This window comes from Sciurus carolinensis, chromosome 4 (genome assembly GCF_902686445.1).
Source record: "Sciurus carolinensis chromosome 4, mSciCar1.2, whole genome shotgun sequence".
Taxonomy (NCBI): domain Eukaryota; kingdom Metazoa; phylum Chordata; class Mammalia; order Rodentia; family Sciuridae; genus Sciurus; species Sciurus carolinensis.
Genome location: NC_062216.1, coordinates 159399736 through 159424353, shown reverse-complemented (window position 1 = coordinate 159424353; position 24618 = coordinate 159399736). Strand labels below are relative to the sequence as shown.

At 41.0% G+C, this 24618-nt stretch overlaps 1 protein-coding gene across 4 annotated transcripts in view; it reads left to right on the top strand.

Moving 5' to 3' along the window:
- Nucleotides 1–24618, top strand: part of LOC124982609 (putative tetratricopeptide repeat protein 41) — a 76836-nt gene that overhangs the window by 33159 nt on the left and 19059 nt on the right. For all 4 annotated transcript variants that reach the window (XM_047549538.1, XM_047549537.1, XM_047549539.1 and 1 more), the window contains 4 exons: nucleotides 2685–2883; nucleotides 3722–3900; nucleotides 16830–16969; nucleotides 23274–23445. In XM_047549538.1, coding sequence (XP_047405494.1) covers nucleotides 2685–2883; nucleotides 3722–3900; nucleotides 16830–16969; nucleotides 23274–23445 — 690 coding nt within the window. The remainder of the gene's footprint in view (nucleotides 1–2684; nucleotides 2884–3721; nucleotides 3901–16829; nucleotides 16970–23273; nucleotides 23446–24618) is intronic.

The window sequence follows — 24618 nt, the reverse complement described above, 5'->3', positions numbered from 1 at the left end:
CAAGATGACAGAGAGAAGCAACTGGGCTTAGAGTACCAGCTTTTCAAACCTGTGATAGACCTTTGCTTTTTTTTTTAAACGGTGGTACTGAGGATTGAACCCAGGGGCATTTTAACACTAAGCTATATTCCAGGCCCTTTTTGGATTTTGCAACAGGGTCTCACTAAGTTGCCCAGGTTGGTCTTGAATTTGAAATCTTCCTGCCTCAATTTCTCTGAGTAACTGGGATTATAGGCATGCCAGCATAACCTTTGCTCTTTTAAGTCTCTGAGGTTTGGGGTAGTTTGTCAGTAAAGCATAATCCAGCTCAACATGACCACATAAATGTGGACCAGTAGATCTGTTAATGGGAATTGTGTTGGACTGTGTAGGCACAGATGATGCTGGGGTCAAACCATTTTTAACATCCCATGTGTATTTGGAGGAACGTTGGAGTTCATGCAGAAGGTTTAAACCCTGCTTCTCTAGTTACTGGTCATGTGCTGTCGGAGCAAGTCACTTGGTCTTTCTGATTTTAAGTAGCTTTATTTGTCATAGACGAATTCATATTCATATCCTCATGAAAATGTTGTAAAAGATAAAATTAAATGTAGTGTTTTTCATGAAAATACTTCAAACTTTCAATTTTTAAAAATTTCTTTTGATGCTGGAATTAAACCCAGAGCCTTGTGTATGCTAAACATGTGCTTGACCACTGAGCTACACCTGCAGCCCCAAACTTTAGGCATTGTGTTTAACACTACTAATCTTGGGCTAGGGCTGTAGCTCAGTTGGTAGAGTGCTTGCCTAACAGGCATAAGGCCCCGGGTTCAATCCCCAGCACTGCACAACAATAACAACAACAAAAAAGACACTATAAATCTTGAACTCAGGGTAATATTTGTCCCACTTCTTTTTTCTTTCACCCCTCCCACCCCACCCCACTCTCCCAATTTACAGTCTACATATTGCCTTGCCTTATACAGCAGGGGAGGGCCACTTCTGTCCTATGACCATGGTATCAGGTACGGGTGGCTCATACCTTCTCTCCTGTGCTTAGCCCTCCAGCTTCTGATTCTGCTGCAGACACTCGTGGATCTCTTAAGCACATTGCCACCTGGGCACATCTGCACATCTTAGACCGAGTGGCACGGAGTCTTCCAAGGGTGACCTGGACATCATTTCAGTGGAAATTCAGAATGATTATTTAAACTAGGGATTCCCTTTTTGCTGTTGTTCTTCTTTTTTTTTTTTTTAATGCAGTCAGTTTTATTTCAATTCACAGACACATTAGCCTGCCTGAAAAACGTCTGTTAAGTCTTGTCACAAATGGAGAAAACGGAAATCAACATGAATTCTGCTCAAGACTTCGTATTATGTTCTTTTGCATCCGTTTATTATAAAACATGACTGGTTGTTTGCAGTTGGAAAGAGACATGTAATATTTTAATTTTAGAGTCATTATGATAAATTTTAACTTCATAGGCCTTCTAAAGTTTTCTTTTTGGATGCTGGAAATTGAATCCAGGGCCTCAAAGGCCTTATTTTCTCAAATCCAGTGTTTTCTTGAATTCCTCAATTTTCAGGTACTTGGTGAACTGGGTAGCTAGAATTTGCATTCCTAGATAATTCTAAGAGATGATTTTCAAACTCTTAGTACACTTTTTAAAATTTAAGTGACTATTCTTACTTCTGATTGAAGGATCCCAAAATAAGTATCAGGTCAACAGTTAAAGTTGGATATTGCTCCTTTTCTCTCCCAAAGAAGCTATTGGGATCATGGATTCTAACCCAACAGACTCACTGCGGTAGCGTTACTCCAAGAGCTTTGCTGTTGTTCTTATTGAAGAGCTGGGCTTGGTGTGCTATCCAGCTGTGTGTGCCACTCATCTCGCAAGGAAAGCGTTCCATCCCCAGCACCACAACAAACAAAGGAAAAAAACCTGATGTTAGTTTTCAGGGATAGCTATCACTAGGATTTAATTATAGTCCTTTTTTAAATTTTTTCCTGCTGTGTTGGGAATTGAACCCAGGGCCTTGGACTTGTGAAGCAAGCACTCTACCAATTAAGCTATATCCCCAGTCCTACAGTCCCATTTTTGAGAAGCTTATTTCTGGGCCCTACAGACTATCATAACTTTTTCTTTGGGGATGAAGATATAATCTGGCTCGGGGCTGGGACTGTAGCTCAGTGGTTGAGTGCTTGCCTCACATGTGTGAGGCACGAGGTTCCATCCTTAGCACCACATAAATAAATAAAATAAAAGGTATTGTGTTCATCTACAATTAAAGAAAAATTAAAAAAATAATCCTGGCTCCAACATAAATTTGCCATTTATTTGTTTAGCTACCCTTTGACTTATATGAGATCCAGGTGATGGATTAATGCATACCCTCAAATGTTTGAAAGTGCTTTTTTAGGCAATAAACATGGTTGCATATTTAAAATAGAAAAGTAGGTTACAAATATTTCCTGTGGGGAGAGGGAAGACCTAACACAAAGAGTCAACCCTGGGCATCAGAGATCATAATTATGAATAATTCTTAGAGAAATTCAGACTCATGTAGAAGATCCTTTTTTTTTTTTTTTAAGCTACCTTGAATTCTATTTCTCTAACTATGGTCAAGAGTTGTAATGTTTTTGTTATAGTATTATCATATACAAAAATGTCAGAAGCATTAAACTATGATGGATTTTGCAATAGGTATAATCACGCCTGTCAGGGAGGGCAACCCAAATGCTTGTCAGAGCCCAGTGAATCTCAAGAAAACACATTTCCACCACGTCTTGATCAGTTACTTCCAGCAACAAAACACTTTCTGGAGAGTGTTTCAAGAATTGCCGTGGCATATGAAAATGAGCGGATGCTGGGGGGCATTGTGCAACTTTCTCACAAGCCCAAGGTAGGTCTTACCAGTCTTAGGTCTTTATGTTTATGCACATTTAGCTTTTCTTTTTAATGTTGTTTAGATGCCTTTGGTTCCCTTGAGCAGGCTGTATTCATTTACTCATTCAACTGCCCACTTATCTGAATGGCACCACCATCTGGCATCAGCTTCTGGGGTTGATGGATCCCTGTGTTGCTCCAGTCTGTCTGTCTGGCTGCTGTGCAGAAGGTTCTTTCCCCTTTCACTCCATATTCATTCCTCTCCAAGTTAACCGGCATTCCAGAGAGGAGGACAGGATTTGGAAATGGGTGAAGGATGGGTCATGCTCTCCTGCTAGACCCTCCTGTCTTCTTTCCTTCTTTCCCCTATACATTTCTTTTCTCTCCTTCCCTCCACCCACCCTTCCTTCCCCTGCTTTTCTCTTGTTTTGCTCTTTAAACATCTACTGAGTACCCACACTGCCCTAGGCCTTGGGGATGTAAAAGTGAGTAAGCTGCAGCCCCAGGCCCTTCTGTACTTTCGATCTGGTGGGGGAAAATGTGGAGTCAGACAGTCATGTACATGGGGGTCAATGTTTTACTTGAAAATGACACAGTGAGCAGTATAAGCAGGAAAGCTGGAAGGCTCTTTCCCTGGAAGGTAGATCCAGGGAGCCTTCTTGGAGGAAGAGACCTCCTGGACAGATCATTGGCTTTGACTGTTGATGATCAAAAGGATCCTATTTATCTGGTGACCAACCAAGTCGTGTTAGTTAAGTCGTTTTTGACCAGGTTAATGGTATGTGGTAAATAGAAGAGCTTCCTTCAAGATATGAAATATTAAAGTGGTTTATATTCATACTTTGTGTCACAAGTATTACAGATTTTATATCAAAAATCCAAAGCCCAAGCTTCTGGACAAGGCTGCACCTCATTCACTACTGGAATGTTTTATCGGATGTTGGATACAATATTTCCAGGGCCTATTTACTCTCAGTGACCAAGATTAAAGCAGATCAGTGCCATAAACTGAAGAGGAGACATACCCTCTCAGGTATAGTACCAATGTTTCAGTAGTCCATTTTGCTGGGATATAGAGTGGTTGAAGTTACTATTATCCTATTTCCTCACATCACTTTTATCAATCCAATACTCTGAATACTCTGATTATTCACAATTTAAGCCAACAATTTCTGAAGACAGGTAATCAGGAAAAAGGATGAATTTTGAAATGGCTTTTCTTTCTCTTCTTTTTCAGGGGTTTATCCTTAACAGTCTTTTTTCTCTGTACTTCCTTATAACTTCAGCCCCACCCCTAATATCTGTCTTCATTATCTGTATTTCCATCTTGTCCTCCATTTGAAGTTCTAGAGGCCAGGCCCCATTTTGTGATATGCTGTTTGTTTTCCTTTATTGTTTTGTAGTACTGGGGATTGAACCCAGGGACTTGCCCAGGCTAGGCGAGTGCTCTGCCCCTGACCTGCACCCCTATCCTACTAATAATATTATTGCTTGATCAGCAGTTTTCCTGAGTGACAGTGGATGCTTCAAATGAAGTAGGTACAAACCTAAATTATTTTCCCTCCAATTTGTTCCACATTCCTTCTGCCTACTGATGGCAGCTTTAAATTAACACTCTCCATTACTCAGCGCTAACTGTACTGTTGAGGGTGGCCTCAATCCAAATTAGACCACTGTTCTTTTACTTTCTACTTAAATCTTGGGTATGGATAGCACCTTGGTTAATATTTTTCTCCTGTTCTTATTAAGAGTTGGATATGAGGTGCCCCTTGAAAGCTCATGATTATATTGTGAGAGCTATATTCAAATCAATGGATCCGTCTGTTTGATGAATTTGTACTTTGAAAGGACTACTAATTGGGTTGCAACTATAGGCAGATGGGATGTGGCTAGAGGAAGTTGGTCACTAGGGGCATACCTTGGGGATTATATATTTTGTCGCTGGCTCCTCATGCTTTCTCCTTGCTTCCTGAGCTAAGAAGTTTTCCTCCACTTCGCCCTTCTGCCGTGATGTCCTACCTCACCTAGGGCCCAGAGTGATGGGGTTGGCTGACCATGGACTGAATCTCCAAAACCATGAGCCCCAAATAAACTTTTCTTTTACTAAGTTGTTCTTGTCAGGTATTTTGGTCACAGCAATGAAAAGCCATCTACCACAGAAATTGGTGTCAACAAATAGGGTCTTCACTGTGATTATACTTGACGGTGTTGTTCAAAAGTCTTTGGAACTGCAGGAGGAGTTTGGGAAATTTTGGAAATGCAAACTGGAGAAGGCTTAGAATGTTGTAAGCATAGCTAAAGGGACATTCTGGGTGGAGCTCAGAGGACTGACATGCTGATAGGAATGTGGACCCAAAGACTGTGCTCATGAGGTTTCAGAGGGAAATGAGGACTTTGAGAAAATTGAACTAGAGGCATTTGTGTTATAATCTGGCAAAGAACTCATCTCCATTTTCCCATGTCCTGAGACTTTCTGTGAGGCTGAATTTAAAGGTGATGGACTAATTAATCTGGTGGAGGAAATGTCAAGGCAGCACTGTTCATGTGGTGGCATGGATGTTGCTGGAAGTTTTTAGCCAGGTTCCATTCGAATGGATGGCACCAGATGTTAGGCCAGATGTTAGTGGCAGTTTTGGTTCGTCGATAACTCCCAGAAAAACGCTCCGCAGACACAGGTCCCACACGAGGAACTTTATTTTATGCAGACACATCGCGCCCGCTCGGGGAAAAGGGGAAAGGAAGGAAGAAGATGGCACAGGGTTTCTCCTCAGTTATCAGAATTTTGCGGGCTGGGAGGAACCAATCGCGGAGGAGAATTATTACAGACTGACTGATGGACCAATGACATATTAGAACGTAATGTGGGAGGCAGGAAGATTATGGCAACGTAAGCCGGAAATTCCTGTAATGGGAGAGGCGGGCATAACGCAGATTGACGGGTGGTTGGGAGGCCGGATTCCTTACACTGTCTACTATGAGCGAAGTGGTTTTCTCCACCTTGCCCTTCCATCATGTTGTTCGGTCTCACCTTGGGACCAGAGAGCAATGAATGGTTGGCTGACCAAGGACTGATCCTCTGAAACTGATACTGCCGTTTACTGGTGATGAGTTCTGCTCCTTCTAATGTTGAAGATTGAACACTAGAGAAGCACGCCAAGGCAAGCATATTAAGCAGGTTTTATTTAAAGGTAATAATACAGACTTCTCCCGGCAGGAAGGGGGCCATGGCTGATGTTCTAAAGTTCCAAGAAGTGAACTCATCCTACATCTTTTATAGGTTAAAGTCACTTTTGTTCTCCAGTCCTCTCCCCACTTATCTCTCCTTCCTGCCTACTGGACTAGGCCTGGTTTTGCATTAAGTGAGAAGCCATGGGCAGGGGGAGGGCCAAGGTATTCAGGCAGATAAGGGCCCAGGGGACATTAATTAGCAGCTCCAAGCTTGCAGTCCTTGATAAAGGCAGGTAAATTTGGTAATCAATGGGCTCTGGAGCTCTTTGACATTCCATTCTTCCAGGGTAGTCTCCAACTTCCAGAGACAGATGGCTTCATGGCTTCATTTCTTCCATTTGACCCGATCCCCTATTTCTACACTAACTACCTGCCCTTAATTCTGGCTTCAAAACCATAAGCCCCAAATGAACTTTTCTTCTAAATTGTTCTTGGCAGGTATTTTGGTCATAGTAACAAAAAGCTGACAAATTTTCTATAAGTAGTCCCCTTTGCCTGCTCCCTTATTTCTCTCTCTCTTTCATCCTGTATTTTCTGACTCAGTAAACAGAGTAATAATCTGGATTCACTCTTATAGTAAACATTAACTTACCACCTTCCCAGGGCCATGAACTCAGTGACCGCCCCCCCCCCCCCGCCCCCAGCAATGAATAAAGCAGATGGAATCCGCTCCTTCCAAGAGTTTACAATTTAGTAATCCCAATAACAGACTTTCAGCATTTGTTAAATACCAGGCTCTAAATCTAGTACTTTGTATGTATCATTGATACCGGTGTTGAAAATCAGAATCTGGTCGTGTTTCCTGGGGTTGAGGATTGAACGTTGGAGAAATACAGAGGCAGGAGCAAAAAGTTTTATTAGAGGATAGAAGAGAGAGAGAGAAAGGGAGAGGGAGAGGGAGAGGGAGGGGGAGAGGAAAAGAGGAATGAAGTAGGGGGGGAGGGAGAGAGAGAGGAGAGACTCCTCCATTGAGGAGGGGGTCTAAAGCTGGTGCCTGAGGAGTGGGGGTATCCTGCCCCTTTTCTAGATTTCAGATTTCCTTTTTTCTCATGCCCTTTCTTCCTCTTATCTTGCCTATGTGACCAAAGGTGGCATAACCAAGGGTGGGAAAGGAGTCATCCAGGGGTACAGGCAGGAAGGGAGCCACCAGGGGGTATTCATTAACAACTCCTTGTAGGGAGGAACCTGTTCCCTTGGCAACCAGTGCTCTGGAGGTTTTAGCATTTTATTTGCTTTTGACTCAGCCCCATCTTCCTGACCCAATCATTCATTACCTACGCTGACTGTCCTTATGTCCCAGTCTCATACTTTTCTTTCATTCTTAAAACTATTAGATTACTAGACTTATCTTGATTGAAATTAAGGAAACTGAATCTCAGGGAAGAGAGTTAAGTTGCTTGGGGACTCAGATAAGAATGGATTTGGGCTTTATCATACCTGCATCCCTGCTGGTCCTTAAACATGTATCCTTTTATTCTTATTACCTTTTTTCTTATCATGCACATGATATATATGATTTTGAATAAGTCTGAGCATCCATGTAGAAGAACCCAAGCGATGCTCATGTGTGGGAGAAAGCCAAGATCCACCTGGAAATGGTCAGTGCTTAGGGATGTAGGAGCAGGAAGGGATGGTTCTGTATGTCCTGGGAAGCTGGAGCTAACCACAGAAGGTCAGATCTCCGAGGTGGAGAGAGTCAAGTTCTGCCATACTGCTTATGATGATTTCACTGCTATGGTGATGGAAGCGGGTGAGGCTGGAGGTTGGGCTGGGAGGAAATGCCTAATATTCCAGTGTGTGAGGATTTTCTGTCTATAAATGAGCCTAGTTCAGAATGTGTCACTTTGAGTTAGGCAGGAGACATCATGGCTCTCCTGGTACTAATTTGAACATGGTGCCATCTGTACCAACACAGTAGTCTCCATATTACTCCGACCTGGGGGCCTCTCACAGGCAATCCTGGCCTTCAGTATTGCTTTTGATATCTCCCTCTTTCTTGCCCCCCATGTTCAATCATGGCCGGTTCTACAGATTTTACTTCCATGTAGTCTTTCACATCATTTCTCTTACCTCTAGCAGGCCCTCAGACCTATTTCATAAAGTAAACCTGGAATCAAACCACTTTATATATCATAGCTGTTCATATTTGTCACTTAGTCCCCATCCTGGCCAGCCGTGTCAGCCCTTGGCCATTTGGGGGACCTCTCAGAAGTTCCTCCAAGATATGAGGGTTCACTTTTCCCTGTTTAGGTTGCCGAAAGTAGAAGTCACAAGGCCAAATCAAATACTTGTCACCAAAACAACAGAAAAATGTATTTGTTAATCAGAACAAGAATTAATAATAGGCTGGGCATGATGGCGCAGGCCTGTAATCCCAGCAGCTCAGGGAGGCTAAGACAGGAGGATTGCGAGTTCAAAGCCAGCCTCATCTACTCAGTGAGGTCCTAAGCAACTCAATGAGACCCTGTCTCTAAATAAAATACAGAAAAGGGCTGAGGATGTAGCTAAGTGGTTAAGTACCCCTGGGTTTAATCCCACGTACAAAATAAATAAATAAATAAATAAAATTAATTCTAGCAGGAATCCTGTGTGATTGCATAGGAGGGATTACAGTGCTCTGGTTGGCTATCTGGGTCTCCTCAAACATTCTTTCTATCGTTGTCGTATGTAGCAACACATAGCCCTGAATCAGTCTACCTCTGGGGGTGCTCCTGGAGGTAAGACCCTTAACTGGACTATTCTTTCAAAGAAGTTTTTGGGAAATCTTGTTCTATAGTGTGCAATCCAGGAGCAGCCTGTCAGTTCATCCCTGTCTTCCTTTCCAGTAAAGCGGTTGGGACAAGTACTGTCACTTTTCCAGGTTAATTCAGCAGTATTTATTGAGTGTGTTATACCAAGGATAGTACTGGCACCAGGAATGTAGCAGTGAGTAGGACAGACATGATTCCTGTCTTAATGGAGCTTATGGTCAAGTGTAAGCGATAGATCTTGAAAAACAAAACAAAACTGAGCCTGAGGGAAGTACTTTAAAATGGTGCCATGGATCTCAAAACAGGCAAGTGTAACCTTGTCTTAAATGTGACAGCGCAGAGAGGAAAGAACTTTGAGTTCCCAGAACAACATTATTAAAGATCTAGGACTGAGAGGGAAGGAACTGAATAAGTCCAGTATGGGTACAGGAGAAGGTGGACAGTGAGGAGGAGACCTGAAGCTGTAGAGGCGGGCAGGGGTTCAAGTACAGAGCATGTCAAAGATTCAGCCCTTATCCTAAAAGACTTGGGGAGCCCTTCAGGATTTAAGTAAGATGGTAATGTTGTGCCCAAAGGCTCGAGACCCCACAAAGACCACCAGAGACCACGATCAATGCAAGCAACAAAGAGTCATTTATTAGCAAGCTCGAGCCTGGTCCTCCGTGCCCTCGGTGACCGGTGACTAAGAGGCCCTGAGCCCTCGTTTAGCAGGGTTTTTATAATGAAAGGCAAGCAGTTTTACAGTGTTCTTTTAATTGGTTAACATTTGAACAGTTAAGCATTAGTCCTCTTCTGGTTGGGTCCTGCCAATCTATTTGATTCTCATTGGGTCCCGCCAGAACTGAACGGTCCTAGTGGAAGAAGGGAGGAGGGAAGGGGTGAACTATGCAGGAGATGAGTCGGGGCTAAGCCCCCCCTGTCCTTGACAGATAAGGTCTCCAGGCAACCGCACATTCCTCAGACAAATATCTCTTAACAACCTTGGTAAGCACAGGGGCCCAGCAGTCCTGTTTGTCCTATATTGCCTGCATCTGGGTGATTGAGACAGTTATCAGCACAGATACCACCCTGCTCTCAACAGTAACAGATTTTCTTTTCTTTCTTCTTTTTTTCCTTTTGTACCAGGAATTGAACCCAGGGATGCTTAACCACTGAGCCACATCCCCAGCCCTTTTTATATTTTATTTAGAGACAGGGTCTCACTAAGTTGTTTAGGGCCTTGCTAAGTTGCAGAGACTGGCTTTTGAACTTGCCATCCTCTGGCCTCAGCCTCCTGAGTTGCTGGGATTACAAGTGTGTGCCCCTGCACCCAGCAGGTGTGGTTTTAAAGGGTCACTTTGGGTGTTATAAAAAGATTAAAATGGAAAGGGACAAGCATGGCTTCAAGGAGGTCAACTAGTAGTAATAACCTAGGCAGGAGGCAGTGCTGGCTTAGACCAGGGGGTAGCCATGGAGACACAGAGAAAGGTCTGGGCACAGAATTCATAGGATTTGTTTGTTAGTTGGGTACAGGGGTCAAGACAATGCTGATGATTCTGATGTGGAGGACTGGGTAGATGATATTCTCAGTGACCCAAAGAGAAAACACTCTTGAAGGAGCAGTTGAGGGGACAAAAGTCACATTGAGTGTGGACTAACTGTAGAAAGTCAGGAAGGGATAGTCACAGGGCTTCAAGAAATCTGAGGCAGAGATAAATGCCTACTTTAAGGACTGGAACATGGAATGAGATCATGGAGGACAGGCCTAAAAGAGGCAGGTATAACAAGAGAAGAGAAGGCAGGATTAGAGAGGTCAGAGAAGACTAGGACTCAGAGTGGGAACTTCCCCAAAGTAAAGATGGCTGACTGCATTAGTTAGATGTCTAATATCCCATTTTGAATTATTTTCTGTTCTAGGCTGGGTTGAAATCCTACCAGTACTCTATCTTCTTAGTAAGAGTCTATTACAAGCAAGTGGTTTGGAGGAAAGGGAGAATCCATACTGTTCCCCATTTAGAGTCATGTGGGTCTGAGAGAGAGGAGGCAGCCTCGGGAAGCAAGCACAGGAGGGCAAGCCCAACTGAGCTGGGGTGGAGATGGGAGCAGACTTAAGGCCCAGAGAATCAGGTAGAGACTCCATCATCAGAGAAGAGGGAATGACAGGAAGTGGGTGCAGAACAGGAATTCCTTTTCCCCAAATGCACCAGTGGAAAGAAGAGGCTTGGGGAGGGGAAAACCAGATCCCAGTATCAGATGGAGGGGCTTTCTAGGAAGCACGCCCAAAGCAGAAAGAGCTGCAGTTCGTAGGATCTGTAGGAACATCCCTTGGACCACAGTGCCTAGCCTCCCTCTCTGCGTGGGCAGTGAAGCATCATTGTCCTTTGGCGAGGCTCATTCTTCATTCTCCTCTTCTGTTGTTCTAAGAGATAAGTAGGATACTTAAACTTTTGACCCCTGCCTGCTACAAGAAAGCTCCTTTAAAAAAATCAAAGTTTTCCAAGGTGCCCTTAGTTACAGGGGAGGGGAATAGTTAGGCAGTGTCTGGTGGCCCCTGTGCTGTAGTGGAGGGAGTACGCACCCAGCTGTTTTAGTTCTCCCTCCAGATCTTGGAGTTTGGCTCTCCCTGGTGGCTGGCGGTGAATAATAAGCCTAACTTCTTCGACTGGAAATAAAGTGCAGTCTGGGGTCTGGCACTAACTTCTCTGTTGCTTCTTGATCCATTACTCAGTGCCGGGGTTTGCTCCTTCCTGAGGGACACATCCTGCAAAGTTGCATCTCTGTTAGATGACCAATGGAGAGGGCTTTGAGCCTAGAGGACAACTTCAAGACTTTATTTACTTTCTATAGGTTCTCTGTAGCAGGATGTGCTTGTTTTGGCCTAGGGCTCGGGATCACATCAAAGTGAAGAAAATCCACTTCTGACTGCAGCTGCTTTTTTGGGCAGTGCCAAAGATAGGAAGAGACCCACAAAGGATAGATGTGGCATGTGTAAACAAGTGATAGAGGTTCTTGGAGGCAGGATGCCCAATGGCGGGAAGAAGGATGCGTCCCGGTGTTAGAAATAAGGAGGTACCACAAGAAATCAAACATGTGCTCAAAAGTGGGTGGGTGAGACAAAGCTTCACTTCTGGCAGAAGGACATGCTAGGGACCTGGCTAGCAAGGTGCCTGCTCCTGCACCTAACCTAAGGCAGCGCTGTCCTTCACTCTGATTGATTACCATCTATGCAATCGGCTAATTTTAGAATCAGGGTGGGCAAAAGGGAAAGGCTAAAGTTGCATCCAGTTAAGGCTGAATACTACATTTTGAAAATGAACCATCATGCTTTCTATTTCTCACACCAGCATGGGTCCATGGGTCAATGGTTGGCTGTCCGCCAGGTGGCAGCTCTGGTAGGTGGGGAGCACTCATCTTATTAAGGGGTGAGTTTTCCAATGAGAGCAAAGGGAAAATGCATTGCAGGGTCTTGTTGGAAGGTTGCAGTAAATGGAAAACCAGCAGTTTTTCATGATTAATGTATAAGACACTGCCTCTTTACCTTCAGAAACCTCTGAATAGTTTTGATTTATTGAATAAAATAGTTGGCTAAAATTTAATGAGTGCTAGAGAAAAATAAAAAGAGCAAATGACCCAAATTGCAATGCATAGAAAATATGAAATATCTGAGAATAAATTTGACAAGAAATGTACATGATCTTTATTTTGTTTTTTAAAAGCTTTGAAATTACAGAAAAATAGGATTATAGTATGGAGGAAGACATTCATGGATGGGACAACTCAGTGGAAAACTATGAATTCTCCTCCAGTTTTTAGACTTAAAGCAATTCTAAGTGAAATCTCAATGGATTCAAATATTTGAATTTTCAGAATGATTGCTGAAGTTGTTGAAGAAATAATATGTGAGAAAAGAGTGTGAAATAATGAGAGTATTTTGAGTGTCAGGTTATTTGAATGTATTGTGAAGCTGTAATAATTTTTTAAAATATCACCATGAACAAAATTAGACCAGAAACTCAAGATGCTCAGGTATAGGTAGAACTTGGGAAGTGAGAGAAACTTCTTAGCATCTGTTTCTACCTACGGATAGAAATAGTGCTGGAAAAAAAAAAATAGCGAAGCTGTAATGGTTTGCTATTGGGTAAAAAGCTTGTTTTTCTGAAACATAGCACTAAAACAATTTCCAGAAAGGATTAGTTAAAGTGTAAGAAAATGTAAGTAAGTCTAAGCAAGAAAGCAAAAGAATAAATCATGAAGGAGAACATGATTGATAAATCTATCTAAATACACACATAAAATTTCTATACATGAAATAAGGCAAAACACCACCCACAAAGCAACTCTGAGAAAATCAGAAACACAAGTAGAAAGAGAGTGAGCAACTGGGAAAAATATTCATGACATACACAACAGGTGAAGGATGGATATTTCTAAGACGCAAAGTTAATTTGTAAGAAACTGTCAAACCATCTTCCAAAGTGGCTGTATCATTTTGTATTTCTAACAGCAGGGAATGAGAGTTTCTGTTTTTCTTCATCCTCACTAGGATTTGTTTTTGTCAGCTTAACTTATGTATTTTTAAATTTTATTCATACTAGCAGGAATGTGGTGGTATGGTACCTCATGGTTGTTTAAATTTGTGATTCCCTAGTGACAAACGCTGAGCATCTCTACATATATTTATTTGCCACCTGTATATCTTCTTGGGGGAGGTGTCTGTGCAGATCTTTTGTCCATTTAAAAAATTTTTTTTTAGTTGTCAATGGATCTTTTTTAAAATTTATTTCTATGTGGTGCTGAGGATCGAACCCCAGTGCCTCACGCATGCTAGGCAAGTGCTCCACCATGGAGTCACAACCCAGGCCCCTTTTGTCCATTTTAAAATTAGATTGTTTTCTTATTGTTGAATTTTAAGCATTTTTTACATTTTAAATAGAAATTCTTTACCAGAGACTATAAATTTTACAAGTATTTTCTCCCAATCTGTGGCAAGTCTTTTCATTTTCTAATAGAGTGTCTTTCATAAAGCAGAAAATTTTAATTTTAATAAAGTTTAAATTTATAAATTTTTTTCATATTTTCTTTGTGCCCCTCTGCCCGGGTAGCATCATCTTGTAGGATTCATCCTCTTGAGCTCTTCATGTCAGTCACACTGGCTTTCTTTCTGTCCTTAAAGTATATTCTGCTTTTGGGCCTTGGTACCAGTTGCACCCTATGCCAGGAATGCTCTTTCTATTGATAATTAGAGGCCAGTTCTTTTTGGTTATTCAGCTGAAGTGTTACTTTCTCAGAGTGGCTTCCTCAACACTCTATATTCAGTCATTCTTTGTCATGTTAATTTGTTTTAATTCTCTGCATAGCTTTTTCTGCTACCTGATATTTCTTTTCTTTTCATAGTCTTATCTCTGCTCTCTGTCCCCTGTCCCAGACCCTCCCACCCACCAGAATATGAGTTCCCTTGGGAATAGGATCCTTCATTCATTGCTATATTCCTGGTGCCTGGAGCAGCACAGAACACAGAGTAAGTGCTGATTGGCCTCCTTTGTGTCCGTCCTTCTCTTGACCCAAACCCCCTTGCTCTCTCTGCTCCTCTGTCTCCTCCTTCAGTTCTCTCAGCTCCACACTTTTTCCTGTCTTGGAACCTTTGCATATTCTGTTCTGCATCTATTTTGCCTCAAAACCTTCTATTCTTTTCTTTACTCTCACTTCCATGGAGAAACCTCCTTAAGTTTGTATCATCACCTCTTTTATGGTTATTTTCATAGTTTTAATTTTATATTCATTTATAAGATTATTTGATGACCTGCCTCACTTGTTATTCTGGCAGCACAAAAGGCAGGGTCTGATTGAGGTCATCTTTTGTCTCTGCACTCAGTACAGTTCTTGGTCTCTGGAAGGTGCTCCTAAGTAACTATTGGAGTCATGGGTTCATTTAAAAAGAAATACTAGATTTCATTGGTTGTAGTTGCTGGCATCTGAGAGTGGACGAAAAATTGTAAATTCTAAACAAATAGATTACAATATTCTATTTTATTAGTGATCAAAGAAATGCACTTAAAACAAGAGGATACTATTTTTCAGGTATCATGTTGGTGATTTTTTTTTTTGGCAATGATTAAAAAAACATAGTAATACTGGCAAAAGTGTGAGAAAATAGGTCTTTTACATGCTATAGGTAAGAGTTTATATTGGGACAATCTTTCTGGAACAATTTGGTGATATGTATTCAGAGCCTTAAAAATATTAATATCCTGTGGCTTTTATTTTGAAAAAAATGTTCTAAGAAGACAATCTTGGATATTTGAAAAAATTTTGCCAATATTTTTCATTATGTAACATTTTATGATAGTGAAAAATTGGCTTGCTAATGGTAATCCATAAATGGAATACAGTCTGGTTATAAATATGAGTATTCTCAAATAATATTAAGATATGAAAAATGTTCATACTATGTTTTAAGTAGACTAAACTCCGTGAGAGCAGGAACCATGTATATTGTACTTGATATACATCCAGCGTCTCACACAGTACTGAGCATAGATATTTTGTTGAATAAGAAAGTGAAAAAGTAGTGTATGATGTGTGCTATGTGTAGGACGATCCAAATTTTAAGTCTAGAAAAGTGTGTGTATGTGCGTGTGTGTATGAACATACAAAATACCAGAAGCCCATTCAGCAATATATTAGCAGAGATTATCTTTGGTGCAGTTACGTATGGTGTTTGTAATTCTTTGCACTTTTCTATATTTTCTATAACACACATATATTAGTTTTATAATGAGAAAACTGTTTTCTCGTCAATGCTAACTCTGTTGGTGCTACATGAGTGAAGGCGAGGGTGTGGTCGTGGTGGGAGGCAGGGTTCATGAATGAAGGTTTCTTAGAGCAAGTGAGATGGGCCAGTTGAATATCAGAAGCAGTGACGGACAACATCCATTCCAACCCATGTTCTTGACAGGAATCTGGAACCAAAAATCCTCCTGGGATGTGCCAAAGCCCTGCCCTGGACAGAAGCCCGTCCCTCCACTCTGCTTCCAGAGCCAATATCGCTCTGAGTATCCCCGTCTCCTGGTTCTTCCCTTTGGTTCCACTCCTGTCTCCAGCCCCTTCACTGGCATAACCACTTGGGACAACTGTCTTGAACTCTGGTGTTCAGCATTTTCTCTCCCCTGTCTCTGTTTTTGTATTTTGCCACCTGACCCAAGCACCCTAGCTCCCACCCTCCCTGCAGTGCTGAGGGAGGGCCACAGCCTTGCTTGGATCCCAGAATGATGCCTGGTACACAGTAGGTGCTCAATACGTGCTTATTTTGTGCATGACTGTGATCCAAAGAAAAGTGGGCAAAGAGGAAGGAGGAGAGTCCTCATGTTGCAGTGCCCCTAGTAGGGACAAAAGAGCAGAGAAGTAGCGAGGAACATGTCTGTGAGAAACAGGTTAGAACCCAACATTTGAAATGCAACAAATGAACCAATGTAGAAATTTAGCTAGAGAACATCTGAAAAGAGAAATTCTAAAAATGACAACTTTGGAACACCATGTGTCTAATTGGATCTGAAAGCTAAAAAATTCTATATATTTTCATTTGTATGAAGAATAACTTCTCTCTCTCTCCTTCCCTCCCTCTCTAATTTCGTTCTTTTAACATTTTCTTTCTGTTGAAACCAGCAATTTAAGATAGTTGCAACAGAGGGCAGAATTGTGTAAGAAATATGAACATTGTTTTCTTTTTACCTGAAAATCACTGTGAAACACAATAACAGTGCATAGATTAAGCTACATAAATACTCTTGACTCTCTAGTTTTCAAAATTTACATACCAAGGTTATTTAATAGTATTTTCATTATTTTTTATGTCATAGTCTAAAGTACTTGTCAACCTTAATAAAAGCAAAGTGCAGACCTCTTGAATAAAGAACTGAACTCTGGATAGTTCTCATATCAGGATTAAGCCACGGGTATGGTTTGCTCCTTTCTGATGTGCTTTAGGATTATTTACTTTTCATTCTAGTGCTGGAATGCAAGCTTTCTAAAGTTACTGCCACTGACAAATGCCGATTGATATTTTGTATTGGGAGTTTTTTGAAGCTTATGGGCAAGATCAAAGAAGCAAAGGAGCTATTCTTGAGTATTGAGGACATGTTGATGCAGGTAAAGTGAGAAAATCAGAAATCCTTCAGACCTGATTTCTTTGATGTTAGATATTTTCAGGTATCATTTACTTTGTTCGTTCATAACTTAGTCTATAAGCAGAGGAATTAATTGATTTGTTCATCAGTGAGGAAGTGTGATTTTAATGCATACCTCATGCTGTACATTAATAACAATCACTAAAGAGGTAGGAGTCATTAGAGAATGAGTGAAGGCAGATAGGTGTCACTTTGGGAGAAAAAAAAAGAAGCATTCGTAAATTTGAAAAGTGAAATCTAGTGGTAGATAGGAATGAATTAATAAAAAATTGGCCAAAGACTTGACTGTAACTTTCATGAAGATATCAGTGAAGGCCTGGGATAAAGCTCAGTGGTAAAGCATTTGCCCAGAATGTACAAAGACCCTGGGTTAGATCCTTAGCATCACACACACACACACACACACACACACACACACACACACATACACACAGAAGAAAAGAAAAGAAAAGAAAGTATTGGGGATAGATGATTGAGTTGCTTTTTCTAAAAAATGAACTTTTGACTTTATTGAATATAATGAAAATTTCACTTGTGATTATTACTGTGTTTAAGATGACACTTAATTGCCCTTCTAAAAAAAGTTATAAAATTTCAGTTTTCAATAGAGTTTGTAGACTAAGGGCAGAATAATCCAAAACAAAACTTTTTGCTTAAAAACCAAGAGCTAAACATTTTTGTAAGACATTACCCCTGCCTCCATCAACACATAGATAGAAGGAATGCTATCTGGTGAGATTTATAAAACTCAAAATTGTAAGTCCCTTTATGACAGAGACAGTGCATATTTACTAATTTTTGTACCTCTATGTTATATTATGACCTGTGGGTGCTTAATAAAACAAATGTAGTGGGACACTATGAAAGCGGTACTAAGAGGAAAATTCATTGCATGGAGCGCATTCCAGAAAAGAATGAAAAGTCAACAACTATATGACCTAACATTACAGCTCAAAGCCCTAGAAAAAGAAGAACAGAATAATAGCAAAAGTAGTAGAAGACAGGAAATAATTAAAATCAGAGCTGAAATCAATGAAATTGAAACAAAAGAAACAATTCAAAAAATTGACAAAACAAAAAGTTGGTTCTTTGAAAAAGTAAACAAAATAGACAAACCCTTAGCCACACTAAGAGAAGGAGAGAGAAAACTCAAATTACTAAAATTCGTGATGAAAAAGGAAATATCACGACAGACACCACTGAGATACAGAACATAATGAGAAGCTACTTCGAAAATCTGTATTCCAACAAAATAGAAACTACCGAAGACATTGACAAATTTCTAGAGACATATGCTCCTCCCAAACTGAACCAGGAGGACATACACAATTTAAACAGATCAAAATCAAGCAATGAAATAGAAGACGCCATTGAAAATCTACCATCCAAGAAAAGCCCCAGGACCAGACGGATTCTCAGCCAAGTTCTACAAGACCTTCAAAGAAGAACTCATTCCAATACTTCTCAAAGTATTCCAGGAAATGGAAAAGGAGGGTACCCTACCAAACTCATTCTATGAAGCTAATATCACCCTCATATCCAAACCAGGTAAAGACACATCAAGGAAAGAAAATTTTAGACCAATATCCTTGATGTATATAGATGCAAAGATCCTTAACAAAATATTGGCAAACCGTATCCAAAAACATATTAAGAAAATTGTGCATCACGATCAAGTGGGGTTCATCCCTGGAATGCAAGGATGGTTTAACATCTGTAAATCAATAAACTTAATCCATCATGTCAATAGACTTAAGGATAAGAATCATGTGGTTATTTCCATTGACACAGAAAAAGTGTTCGACAAAATACAACACCCCTTCATGCTCAAAACCCTAGAAAAAACAGGGATAGTAGGAACATACCTGAACATTGTAAAGGCTATTTATGCTAAACCCAAGGCCAACATCATTTTTTTTTTTTTTTTGGGTGCTGGGGATCGAACCCAGGGCCTTGTGCTTACAAGGCAAGCACTCTACCAGCTGAGCTGTCTCCCCAGCCCCCCCAACATCATTCTTAATGGAAAAAAACTGAAAGCATTCCCTTTAAAAACCAGAACAAGACAGGGATGTCCTTATTCACCTCTTTTATTCAACATTGTCCTCGAAACTCTAGCCAGAGCAATTAGGCAGACTAAAGAAATTAAAGGAACATGAATAGGAAAAGAGGAACTTAAGCTGTCACTATTTGCTGATGACATGATTCTCTATTTAGAGGATCCAAAAAACTCCTCCAGAAAACTCCTAGACCTCATCAATGAATTCAGCAAAATAGCAGGCTATGAAATCAACACGCATAAATCTAAAGCATTTTTATATGCAAGTGATGAAACATCTGAAAGGGAAATGAGGAAAACGACTCCATTTGCAATAGCTTAAAAAAATAAATAAATAAAATACTTGGGAATCAATCTAACCAAAGAGGTAAAAGATCTCTACAATGAAAACTACAAAACATTGAAGAAAGAAATTGAGGAAGACCTTAGAAGATGGAAAGATCTCCCATGTTCTTGGATAGGCAGAATTAATATTGTCAAAATGGCCATACTACCAAAAGTGCTATACAGATTCAATGCAATTCCAATTAAAATCCCAATGATGTACCTTACAGAAATAGAGCAATCATGAAATTCATCTGGAAGAATAAGAAACCCAGTATAGCTAAAGCAATCCTTAGCAGGAAGAATGAAATAGGGGGTATCATAATACCAGACCTTCAACTATATTACAAAGCAATAGTAACAAAAATGGAATGGTATTGGCACCAAAATAGACAGGTAGATCGATGGTACAGAATAGAGGACACGGACACAAACCCAAATAAATACCATTTTCTCATACTAGACAAAGGTGCCAAAAATATGCAATGGAGAAAAGATAGCCTCTTCAACAAATGGTGCTGGGAAAACTGGAAAGCCATATGCAACAGAATGAAACTAAACCCATATCTCTCACCCTGCACAAAAATCAACTCACAATGGATCAAGGACCTTGAAATCATATCAGAGACCCTGCATCTTATAGAAGAAAAAGTAGGTCCAAATCTTCAACTTGTTGGCTTAGGATCAGACTTCCTTAACAGGACTCCCATAGCACAAGAAATAAAAGCAAGAATCAATAACTGGGATAGATTCAAACTAAATATCTTTCTCTCAGCAAAGGAAACTATCAGCAATGCGAAGAGAGAGCCTACAGAGTGGGAGAATATTTTGCCACTCATACTTCAGATAGAGCACTAATTTCCAGAATATATAAAGAACTCAAAAAATTCTACACCAAGAATACAAATAACTCAATCAAAAAATGGGCTAAGGATATGAACAGACACTTCACAGAAGAAGATCTACAAGCAATCAACACATATGAAAAAATGTTCACCATCTTTGGTAATAAAAGAAATGCAAATCAAAACTACACTAAGATTCCATCTCACCCCAATTAGAATGGCGATTATCAAGAATACAAGCAACAATAGGTGTTGGCCAGGATGTGGGGGAAAAGGTACACTCATACATTGCTGGTGGGGATGCAAATTAGTGCAGCCACTCTGGAAAGCAGTGTGGAGATTCCTTAGAAAACTTGGAATGGACCCACCATTTGAACCAGCTATCCTCTTCCTTGGCCTATACCCAAAGGACTTAAAATCAGCATACTACAGAGATATAGCCACATCAATGTTCATAGCTGCTCAATTCACAATAGCCAGATTGTGGAACCAACCTAGATGTCCTTCAATTGATGAATGGATAAAGAAACTGTGGTATATATACAATGGAATATTACTCAGCTATAAAGAATAATAAAATTATGGCATTTGAGGCAAATGGATGAAATTGGAGAATATCATGCTAAGTGAGATAAGCCAATCTCAAAAAACCAAAGGACAAATGATCTCACTGATAAGCGGATGATGACACATAATGGAGGGTGGGAGGGGCACAAGAATGGAGGAAGGAGGGACTGTATAGAGGGAAAAGAGGGGTGGGAGGGATGGGGGGAAGGAAAAAATAACAGAATGAATCAAACACCATTACGCTATGTAAATGTATGATTATGCAAATGGTATGCCGTTACTCCATGTACAAACAGAAACAACATGTATCCCATTTGTTTACAATAAAAAAAAAAGTTCAAAAAAAAAATAACCAAACAAACCAGAATGAGATTACAGGTTTGGGAAAAACAAAAGAGATAAAGCACCATTTCCAAAAAAAAAAAAAAAAAACCACAAAAGAGAAAAATGCCACTGGCAAATGCAAGTATGAAATCCACATTCCCCAGGATACAACCAAATAACACAGATGACTTCCCACAAAGAGGCACAATGGCACATCACCCAGCCCTAGATCAGGATGAAAGGACCTGGAGGGCATTAGTTCCATAAGCTTGACCAGATCACTTCCCTCCCTTTTCTTTCAATGAGCTGTTGGGAATCAATGATATTCACCTCCTTTACAACCGAGTTTCATCATTCTGGGAACAAAAAGCTAAAATAACAAAGTATGGTCATTGAATAGTCATTTACATTACATACCTCTGAAGAAGTTTGCATCCCAGAGGAGTAATCAGCCAGCCAAGGGCAATGGAGGGCTGGAAATCTGGAGAGAGACAGGGAGATATCTGCCCACATGTGAATTCTGAAGCCATGAGAGAAAACGAGGTCCCTAAGCAATAATGGGGATAGGTGTGGGGGACTGCTGATATTTGGAAGGAGAAGAGTAAATGAGCCTGTGGAGAAGGCAAAGATTGGAAGAGAGTCAGGAGATCAGAGTTCCCCCCAAATCAAGGAGGGAGTGGCTAACAGCATCAGAGGCCTGCCTAGAGGTGTGGACAAATGAGGACTGCAAGAAGGCCCATCTGGTGCGTGGGGGCCAGTGACAGCCACTGAGAAGGCAGGACATGTAGGAGGAGCAAGATGCAGGGCTTTTGGAGGTGGGGGTGGTAATGAAACAGAGAAGATGCACATATGGAGGCTTGTTTGAAAAGTGTGTCAGTAAAAGGAGAAAGGTGAAAAGTGAGGAGAGTGTGAGGTTCAGGTCAAGTTTGATCCAGGGTATGTGTGTTTATGTGGAGCAGGAAATGAACCAGAGGGAGGGGCAGATTAGAGATGCTGGTAGAGACTCTGTGAGAAGGCTAGAGGGAAGGAGACAGAACTCAGGGCCAGGGCAGGTCCTTGGGAAGGGGGTTGGGCTTCCTACCCGATGTGTGAGGGCAGTCGTTCAGCAATATTTGAGCTTAGAAAAGTCAAAATGGAGGCCACCTTTGAAGTGGAGGATTGGGAGGATGAGCAGCAAAGATAAGGTCTAGAATAGTTGCTGAGAAGAGACACTTTTAATTTTACTCCCAAGGGATGTGCAAAAGACCCACAGACCCAGCAATTCTAGACCACACCAGACTCCTTCCAATTGGAAGGAAATCGGTATCTCAGAGCAGAGGTAAACTGTCTTCAAGACCCCTGTCCAAAAGCTCTGCTTCAAGAGGTCAGCTAACATGGAAGGGCACTTATGTGTTAGTATGTGCAGGAGAGTAGAACACTTATTCTTTCAGTTCTAACAGGGATCCAGGCTCAGTCAGTACTCTCCTGGGCTAACACTGTGCTCCAGTGTAAAGTATTACATGGCCAGTGACATTGCAATGCCATCCATCCTCTGGTACTTTATTAGTTATTCAACACATTCAGGTATATTCTAGTTAGTAATAAGTCTTCAAAATGCTCTACTAACAGTGAGATAACTCTGATTTCTTGGATTAGACACTTAAAAAAAACTTTAACCAACTAGTATATTCTTATGCGTTGGTAAAGTTTTGATTGAGAAGTGATTTAAGCTAATGAAGTTGAAGTACCCTGAAATAAATATGCTAGACAAGGAAGGAATATTTAAATTTAAGTCTTTAAGCAAAAACATGTCAGACATAAAGTTAGCAGATCCCTGGTGGCGTTTGAATTCAAGCAGCATTTCCAACTATTCCTTTGAATCTCGATACCACCTGCCCTGGAATACTTAATATGTGCAAGACACTGTCAGGTTATTCTTCAAAAATGTTATTTCTACTAACTACCAACCCATGAGAACATTGTCCAAAATGCATTTTTAGTTTGCATTGTCTCCCTATACATATTTTATAAATATCTAAAATGCCCTGATAAGTGATATAATACAGGTTTTTATGACATGAGCCTTTCCTGGGCAGATGTCCCGCTGCTGTATCTGTCCTAATGCTGGGTTCCTTGAGAAGCTGCTGGTTCTCTTTTTTCCTTTTGTACAGAACCAGTCCACAAGAGAAATGCTTCTCAAAACTCAGAATGCCACTGGAGAACTGTGTCTTGAAATCGGGAATACCCAGGAAGGGTTCAAATATTTCCAGAAGGCGTGGTCAAACCTGCTGTGTTTTCCCTTCAGTGACTTAAAAGACAGCCAGAACTTGATGAAGCAGAAAGGTACGTAGACATCTACAGAGGGAATCACCCCAGTGTTCCAGAGTTCAATTTCTCCTCGGCCACTCCCACCCCAGGGAAAGGGAAATGGACTGTGGACTTCATTGGCTTATTTTTTGGAAGGCTTCCAGGTACATGATAGTTTAACATGAAATGCTCCCTTTCCTTTTTTGGCGGCGGGGGGCGGTACTGGGGATTGACTTTAGGGGTACTCAATCACTTAGCCACATCCCCAGCGCTTTTTTTTGTATTTTTTAAATTTAGAGACAGGGTCTCACTGAGTCTCGCTGTTGCTGAGGCTGGCTTTGGACTCACGATCCTCCTGCCTCAGCCTTCCCAGCTCCTGGGATTACAGGCGTGCGCCACTGCGCCCAGTGAAGTGCTCCCCTTCCTAACTGACCACCCTTTTAGAACACTGAGGGCCATTAGATGCGCCACGAAGAAAGAGGCTTCCAGCAGTAGGGGAGGGTGTCAGAGCTCCACTCAGAAGCAGTCTTTCTTGGTTCAGATTCGACCTCTCCACTTATTAGCTTCGTGCCTTAAGCTTTCAGGGTCACAGCTTTCCTGTTGCTAAGGTCGGATAAAGACAGCATCTACATTGCATATCCCTGGGGGACCAGAGAGTTCCCAGGCGCCTACGAAGCACCCAGATGCTGTGTGGCACATGCTGAAGTACTCACTGATAATTTTATTCTCTGGTATTCGATTCCTGAGGCCACTGTGGTGCCACTGATGTAACAGAGGCAAAGGATGTTTACTGAACCAAGCCACATGTTAAGCATCCATAATCCAAAACTCCAAAATCCGACATGCTGTAAAATTGAAAAACACTTTGAGTGTCTACATGATGCTCAAAAAGTTTTGGACTTTGGAGCATGTTGGATTTTGGGGTTAGGGATGCTCAACCAAGTAAAGTCTGCAAATATTCCAAAAAAAAAATCTTTTGGAATCTTTTGGTTCCAAGCATTTTGATAAGGAATACTCAACTTGTATTAAACAATTTCGATCACTGATTCACAGTCAGACTGAAGGACTCTCACCTAGCATTTAGTTTTTTTAAAAATATTTTTAAAATTGTAGATGGACACAATACCTTTATTTATTTATTTATATCTGGTGCTAAGGATCAAACCCAGGGCCTTACACATGCAGGGCAAGCGCTCTGCCACTGAGCCA